This window comes from Nicotiana tabacum, chromosome 17, assembly GCF_000715075.1.
Source record: "Nicotiana tabacum cultivar K326 chromosome 17, ASM71507v2, whole genome shotgun sequence".
Lineage (NCBI taxonomy): Eukaryota > Viridiplantae > Streptophyta > Magnoliopsida > Solanales > Solanaceae > Nicotiana > Nicotiana tabacum.
This window is the reverse complement of record NC_134096.1, coordinates 10,392,019-10,399,905: the sequence shown is the minus strand read 5'-3', so window position 1 is coordinate 10,399,905 and position 7,887 is coordinate 10,392,019. Positions and strand designations below refer to the sequence as shown.

General features: G+C 34.8%; 1 protein-coding gene across 1 annotated transcript; it reads right to left on the bottom strand.

Moving 5' to 3' along the window:
* Window positions 1–4,350: 4,350 nt before the first annotated feature.
* Window positions 4,351–6,904, bottom strand: LOC107782148 (small ribosomal subunit protein eS26x). The gene is made up of 5 exons (XM_016602991.2): window positions 6,778–6,904; window positions 6,589–6,681; window positions 5,199–5,283; window positions 4,978–5,111; window positions 4,351–4,598 (listed from the first exon to the last, which is right to left on the bottom strand). The coding sequence occupies exons 1-5, from the start codon at window positions 6,778–6,780 to the stop codon at window positions 4,530–4,532; spliced, it is 384 nt and encodes a 127-aa protein (XP_016458477.1). The 5' UTR covers window positions 6,781–6,904; the 3' UTR covers window positions 4,351–4,529.
* Window positions 6,905–7,887: the final 983 nt, after the last annotated feature.

The window sequence follows — 7,887 nt, the reverse complement described above, 5'->3', positions numbered from 1 at the left end:
TGACAAATCACGCCATGAGCGCTCGACGTATGTGGAGGTCGAAGCCAGAGCTCGTACCCAATTCTTGAGATCGGGAACTGCTCCGAGCATCCAGGGAACTGCTGCATCACAAAAAGTGGAATATCGGTGAGAAAAGAAATGAAAGGGAAAAATAGAAGGAAGTAACAGCAAAATTACACTTATGTTTGATATTCCACTCCTCGGGAAAAGGCATATTTTCAGTCGGAATCAGGTTCGAAGTCCTTACTCGGACGAACCTGCCCATCCAGCCTCGATCCATGTCCTCGTCAATGCTCGAAAACAGAGCCTTGGTAGCCCGACGCTGAAATTTTATTAACCCTCTTCGAAAAAGGCGAGGACGGTACAATCGGATGAGATGGTCGAGGGTGAACGGCATCCCCTCGATTTTGTTCACAAAGTATCGAATCAAAATAACGATCCGCCAAAAAGAAGAATGGACCTGGCCTAGGGTTATTTGGTATTGACGGCAGAAGTCAATAATAACAGAGTCGAGGGGACCTAACGTGAAAGGGTAAGTAAACACACTTAAAAATCCTTTCACGTAAGTGGTGATATCTTCGTCGGAAGAAGGGATTATTATTTCTTTGTTCTCCCAATTGTAATCTTTCTTTAGCTATTTTGAGGTGCCTCTCGGTTATCGAACACATGTACCTCGATACTGGCTCACATCGGCTGGGAACCGATGAGCTTTTATCGACCTTAAAATCAGAGGTAAGAACACACGCCCCATGAACGCACTCCTCAGCCCATGGCTCTACCAGTGTTTCGGCGGCGGCAGACTGTGAAGATGAAGCTTTCTCTTTCTGAGGAATGGTTTGTGATGTTTTTGCCATTTTCGAATTTAAAGGTCGAGAATAGAAGAAAATGACAAAGATTTGGTAATTTTAAAGAAGGGCTTTTGCAAAGAGGAATCACAGATTTGCGAATAAACTCAGAGGGTACGAAAAAAGAACTTGGGAAATTTGGAAGATTGAAGATGTAAAAGTGGTAAATGGTAAAAGGAATGGCTATTTATAGATTAAAGCAATGACGGTTCAATATCAGCGGTGGCCGACAACCGTCTGACATGCATTAAATGCCTTGAAAAACTAAATCGATGGGACAGCTATCACGTACGTCATGATCGAACCCAATGTGAACGTCAGCTTATAATCCAATCGAGCCATTGAGAAATCATATCGTTTCTCACCACATCCTTACCGAGAAACAGGGGGATTATCTGTATACGGTCGAAATAGATTTCGGCCTTCGTACGATTGATCGAGGTCGAAACATAATGGATCGAAGAAAAACTTCGTAATATGGAGATGGGTTCCGAAGATGGTACAAACAAGTTTCAGATTTCAGGTATAGGTCAAACACCGAGTTCGAAGTCATTATCGAGCTCGGGTCTGAATCGAACTATGATGAGATGATTTCGAGCTTAAGGGGTAGAGGCCAACCATGACCGAGTCCGAATCATCACATGATCCCGAGTCCATATCGAGTTCTAGAAGCAATACCGACCAGGACCGAGGCCGATCGAGCTCGAGCTCACAGACAAGAGCCGTTGCAAACATACTAAGGGAGAGAATCTCGGCGGAAATTAGGGAAAAGCTGATTTATCATGGGTTCTCCACTATGTATTTTTAATTATATCTAAAGTATGATCCTCCACTATAAAGAGGATGGCTACATTTCTGTAAAGACAGTTTTTTTCTTACATTGTAATTCAAGCATCATATTCTCCTATATTCAAGGATTATTCTTTTAGGCTTCATTAATTGATTCATTTTGCTTAGTCCTAAAAATCATCTTCTTTCCAACCTTGTTTATTTTACATTATTTGCAATCCATATTTGATATTTATATTTGTCCTTACGATTTGTATTAAACTATACCACATGACCTTAGAACTATGTACAAATTCAACTCTATCCGTTTTTCGGGTAAACAATAATCTGATAATATAAATTTTATTTTATATTGTTATTGTATAGATGGGAAATTCAAACAAAAATAAAACTAACTAGGCCAGTTTGAAAAATATATAAACCAAATAAAACCAACATAATATTTTTTTGTTTTGATTATGCTCCTCATATAATACACATATTCACGTACATAGTCACATCCTTATTTCTAAAATCAACTTATTTAAAAATTACTTTTGGTAAGAAGCAGTTTGTATTTTGGCTAATTAATTTGAAAAACGTTTTTTATCAGCAATTAGTGTTTGGCCAAGTTTTTATAAAGTGCTTCTAAGTTTATTTTTTTCAAAAAAAATACTTTAAAGAAACTATCTTTGTACTTCCATTTCTACTCAAAAATACTTTTTTCCTTCTAAAAACTTGGCCAAAGACTTTAACCTTAAGAAAAAAAAGTAATTTTGGCCAAAAAACAGTTTTGGCCACAAAAAAGCTTGGCCAAACATGTTATTAATCAAGTGTTGGGAGAGTAGATGTCGCCAAGTGGGCTTGTTGCCTAGTGGACTAGATAAAAATTGCACGGGACGCCTATTTGATCGCCTTCATTTAACATGTACCCACTTTTTAAATTTTTTTAACTTGTACCCACTGTTTAAACAACTTCCGACCTTTTTCTTCTTCTTCTTCGGATGACAGTGATTTTATATGGTGTTTGTGAACATATTTTAAGGTAGTTTATGATGTTTTACAGTGGTGAGTTGTTGTGGCGCTTTATTTTTTACTATTACTTAGGGTTTCTTCTTTTTTCTTTTTCTTAATTATAAAATGGGTCCGTTAGATTTATTGTTGTTTTGACAAACTGATGATTGGGGTTTGTTCTTGATGATATTTGGAGGTTATGTTTCAAATTTGAGCTCATTTGGAGTTGATTTAGCTATTAAATCGTACATTGGATTGTTAAAATTCGAAGACCAAATTTCTGTTTCGGGCAATTTGTACTTCAGGCCTATTTGGCCTTAAATGCATAAAAACATTGGTTACACTTCATACCTTTTGGCCTTAACTGCATTTAAAATGCAATTTTTTACTTCACACTTATAGGTCTTAAGTGCATGAAATCATTGATTGCACTTCAAACATATTTGGCTTTAAGTGCATCTGAAGTGCAATTTTTTCACTTCAGACTAATTTTTTTTAACTTCAGACCCGATAAATCTGAAATTAATCATAAAGTGAATAGACTTACAATTTTTTTTGCAAAGTGAGTATAGGTTCAATTGTGACCCCAAAATCGAATATAGATGCAAAAGCCACATGGACTAGTGGTCTAGTGTCCACAAAAGTTAAAACAATTTAGGCCCAATACTACGGAAAAAATATATATTTGAAAACATATTACAAAAGAAATCTAGTCAATTGATTTGATTTTTAGTGGTTTAATGTAAACTAGGGCCGAACTAGCAGGCAGAAGGGGTTCATCCAAATACTTTTTGTCAGAATACTATGTATATAAGGTCAATTTGTTTAGTTAAAGAACTTTGGCACCCAATCAAAAAGATTTAATTTAAAATCAAAACAAACTATCGAGTCGATTTTTTCAACAACTTGAGACGGTTAAAAAGTTCGATTTGGTGCACTTAAGTCTGCCTTATACAGTCGTATCTTTTGTTCAAAAAAATAATGATAGAATAGAGATTATGGGATCAAAGTTTAAGTGACTTTTGGGAACGAGTTCTTTCTTACGCTTCTTGGAATAAAACGTCTATATTTAGAATACTCAACATCGATATTATCATAGCTAAAGATACTTTAAACACATGAATGCAGGATTGTACTCTTACTCTCAAATGTGCCTCTTTCCAGAGGTCCAACCTAATACCCTCTATCTATTGTTTGTTGATTTGTTTTAATTAATAAAAGATCAACAATCTCTTGGTGATATTTCAAAAAAAGGTGCAGTGACACATACGAAATCAACAATCATTAAGTGAGGGTTGATGGCTAGCTCACTGGGCGATCTCCCCGTTGTCCACGGTTGAGGTGAAGGGTTCAAATCCCATCAGTAGAATAGCATCACCTTCCCTTTCCCCCGCCCAACTCCACCCCCTCCTATCAGAATTCCAATTATTTTTAAAAACTTGAGTAAATTTCAAAATAATTAACTACCTTTTGGGCTTACACTTTGTTGCTAGGAGTTGATCTTAGCCCTCAGAACCAAAATAAGTTGCATCCAACTAAACAATTCAAGTTACAAATTACGCTAGAACAATAATCAGTCTACTCACTTTGTGGAATTGAATCAAATCTTGCAAGAAAAATTCACAAAGCTAGCATGCCCAAATGTAAGGAAATCCCAAACAAGATTTGAGACTTCGAGAACAATAATCACTTGGCCAAATCAGGCAGATGTGATGTCAAGTTATAGGAAGTCAAAACTTAAAAGCACTCCATTATGAAAATTAAGCTCTCAGTTTTCCATTCAAAACTCAATTCCATAAAATGGTAAATGGTCCCATCAACTAAATGGAAACAGTACAGTCAAAACCACGACATATAACAGATAATAACTATCAGATTAATTAAAACCTGAAGCCTAACAACTTAAGTGCGAGGTGCTGCAGGGGCTCCTCCAGTGGGGCGTGGAGCTTGACCTGGCTTTGGGAGATCATCCTGGAATAACCAAAGAAAAGACAAACTTCAAGTAAGCAGAAGAATATAGAGTAGCAAAATTCATAGGAAAACCCCCAGTACTATCTACAAAAATAGAAACCAACAAATAGGTGATATATGGGTCTGAAACTATGCTGATACACTCCAGGTATTTAACAGGCTAGAGAACGAAGATTGTTTTGAATAACCAAATGAGGTTTGAGATAAAACGACAAAATGGACAGGATGTATAAAAACAGGTTTCCTTTTTTTTTTGATAAGGTATAAAAACAGGTTTCCTTTCAGAAGCAGAAAGTTTAATTCATCATCGAAATGCACATCTCAACCCAAGAAAAATATCTAACAAAGCTATGAAGATAAGATAAGTAGGATAGCATACCCTTGGGCGCCTGAAACGCTGTGGGGGCTCACGAACTCTCCTATCAGTAACAGAACGAACTCTGACCACCTTAGAGTGAATTGCACATGAAACACAATATTGCATCTTCAAGTACAGCTTAGGAAGAGTGTACGCTGAACCAACAACACACTCATGTTATTTAACGTAAGCAAACTACTGTGCAATAAATAGACTTAGATAATTGCTCTAAGAAACCTCACTCTCAAAAGCACAAGCTTCCTGAACATCACGTACAGCAGCTTGCTCAACAATGTTCCTCACAAGAAACCTCTTGATTGCCTTGTCCTGAAAATCAATCAGGTTTAAGAAACATCACAGTAAGTTGCAAAATATTAGCAGAAAGTTGTCTTGTATTTATACTAACAATGATGATTGCAATACAAAGATCAGTGCAAAATCCAGGGGTACAGGAGCGCTACAAGAATCCATGGCTGGATACTACCATAAAACTTGTCTAATTATCAAGTATTAGAAGAAGGGATCTTTACCCAAATAGTCGGTTGAATTCAGTTTTTACTTTTACTAGCCAGTATAGATAGATTATACAAGGATTATACATGGTTAAACATATAATATATACATGGACAATTTTTAGTTTAAGCAATTGGGTGAGCAGCTATTTAGGTTAATTCTTCAATAATGAAGCACTGTAGGTATTAAACTGATGGTAAAAGAAAACATCACTGAATCTTAACCTGAAAGGCTTAAAATTTCTTGTACTAAATCAATACTTGCAATGAACGAGATCCTTTAACTTAATTTGATCCCTAGTTTTTAATTCTAGCCCCAATTTTCGTTGTTGACGAAGGAAAACATCGCGAGCAGATGCTTTCACAATTATCCTTCTTCCATATATATATATATATATATATATATATATATATATATCCAAAAATTTCAGCTTTAACTAATAAAATGCCGCCAAGAGTACTTGTTAATCATTATTTCGATACAAAAAATACATACTAAATCACTTCCAAACACAACATTAACTAGCAAGAATCTAGATTTCACCAGAGGCAGATCAAGGATTCGAACATTATCAGTTTGGGTTGGGGTTCGGATTGGGGTTCAGAATTCTACCACAGCTCATTTGATATTATGTATACTTGTTTAAAATTCCTTTTTAACAGATACAAAGTCCGAACAAAAGTTATTGGATTCCAGGCAGACAGGGTAACCAAATTAGAACACATTAGTCTACAATAAGCTTATAATGCATATATCTCTTTCTTTCCCTCGGTTATGTGTCAATACTTCAGATTTCTCGCATCAAACTTCTTAAGATTAATTAAGACACAGAATCATAAACCTTTTTGAAATAAAATTTGCATATTTGAAACTAAGTAAAAAAAGTACTATTAATCACAATAATTAACCATTTAAAAGGCATATGAAAAAATCACGGTCAAAGAAAGAATCATTTGACTCTAGAAATCCGAATACAGACAAATGATAATCACAAATTTTTTACTGAAATACAAATAAAAAGTAGTACATGATACTCCACATCCATTAACTCAAAATTCTGGATCCATATGTTAAATTCATATTAAAAAAATATTTAATAAATAGAAAATTGGAAATGACCTTTGGGCAGCATTTGCCGCAATTAGAGCAGCGAATAAATTTGGTGTGCCCACGTCCATGTTTGTTACGACCTCCGTTTCTTCTCTTGAAAGTCTGCAAAAAAAAAGAAAAAAATTGAGATATAATAGAGAGATTATGCCTAAGTGGATTGCTAAGAGAAAATTAAATTGGAAAAGAAGCAAAAGTAACCATTTTCGTTCGGGATGATAGCTTCTGAGCAAACTCTGCGGCTCTCCTTTCTCAGAAGCTAGGGTTTTTCAGTGAAATGAGAAGTGTATACTGCTTATGACGAGGGATATTTATATAGGGCTTGTTGAAAGCCCAATACAAAATGACCCATTTGGTAACGAAGAATGGGGCATTTGCACAGATGGCCTTTTTGAGGCCTCTCTGCAAAAAGAGAAGAAGAATTAACCTAAATAACCGTTGATCCAGCAAATTAAACCAAAATAATTGGCGGATGTACAATATATATATATATAATATATGTAATTTAAATATACTAGCTAGAAAAGTATATAATAATAAATTAAAAGGTTATTTGGGCAAAAATCCCAAAAGATAAATTATCTTTAAAGCGGAATTTAGAGCATTTGGCTAGCAAGGACTAAAATTTAAGGGGAAATAACGCTAAATGCCTATATAAGCCATTTCTATTACCGATTTTGTTCATATGAAAATTAGTTACAGTTTTTGCTTATGTGGTCCAAAAATTTTACCCGGTCTACCATTCTTTTTCGTCTTTAATTTATTTTACCCAACATTTTATCAATGCTTAAACATTGCCTTTCCCGTTTAAGTGCAAAACCACAAAACTCTCTCTTTTGATGGAGTATGAAACCATGTTGACCCCTTCATTTTTCATGTAATCTCATAGCATTTTTGCTCGGATTTTTGTACCTCTTGTGTTTTGGTAAAGTGAAAATTTAAAGACTATCTTTTTAAAGTCTTTTTTCAAAATTTCAAGTCTGAATTTTGTGTTTATTTAAAGAGCTGCTATTATTGAGCTTGAAGCTCTATAATTTGAACTTTCAAATTAAAAAAAGAAATTGGTTGATTCCAAATGGGTGTTACAAAATATTATCTATAGTACCTTTGGAAAGTTTAAAATGATTTTTTTTTTATACTTGGACCTGATTTGAGGTGATTAAGATCGGCCTTTTGAAGACCCACCATCGATAAGCTTGAAGCTCTTTAAACTGAAAAAGAAATACAATTATGCAATTATATACCACTACAATATACAATATACTATACAAGTATATTACTATAAAGTACAGTTTACTACAGTATAATTCA

Bases quoted from the DNA above. Each gene is read 5' to 3' on its own strand.
- LOC107782148 (XM_016602991.2), bottom strand. The intron at 5,284-6,588 runs GTCATTTCCAAT...ATTGATTTTCAG, and splicing joins GCGGCAAATGCTGCCCAAAG to GACAAGGCAATCAAGAGGTT. The intron at 4,599-4,977 runs GTATGCTATCCT...TGGTTATTCCAG, and splicing joins AGCGTTTCAGGCGCCCAAGG to GATGATCTCCCAAAGCCAGG.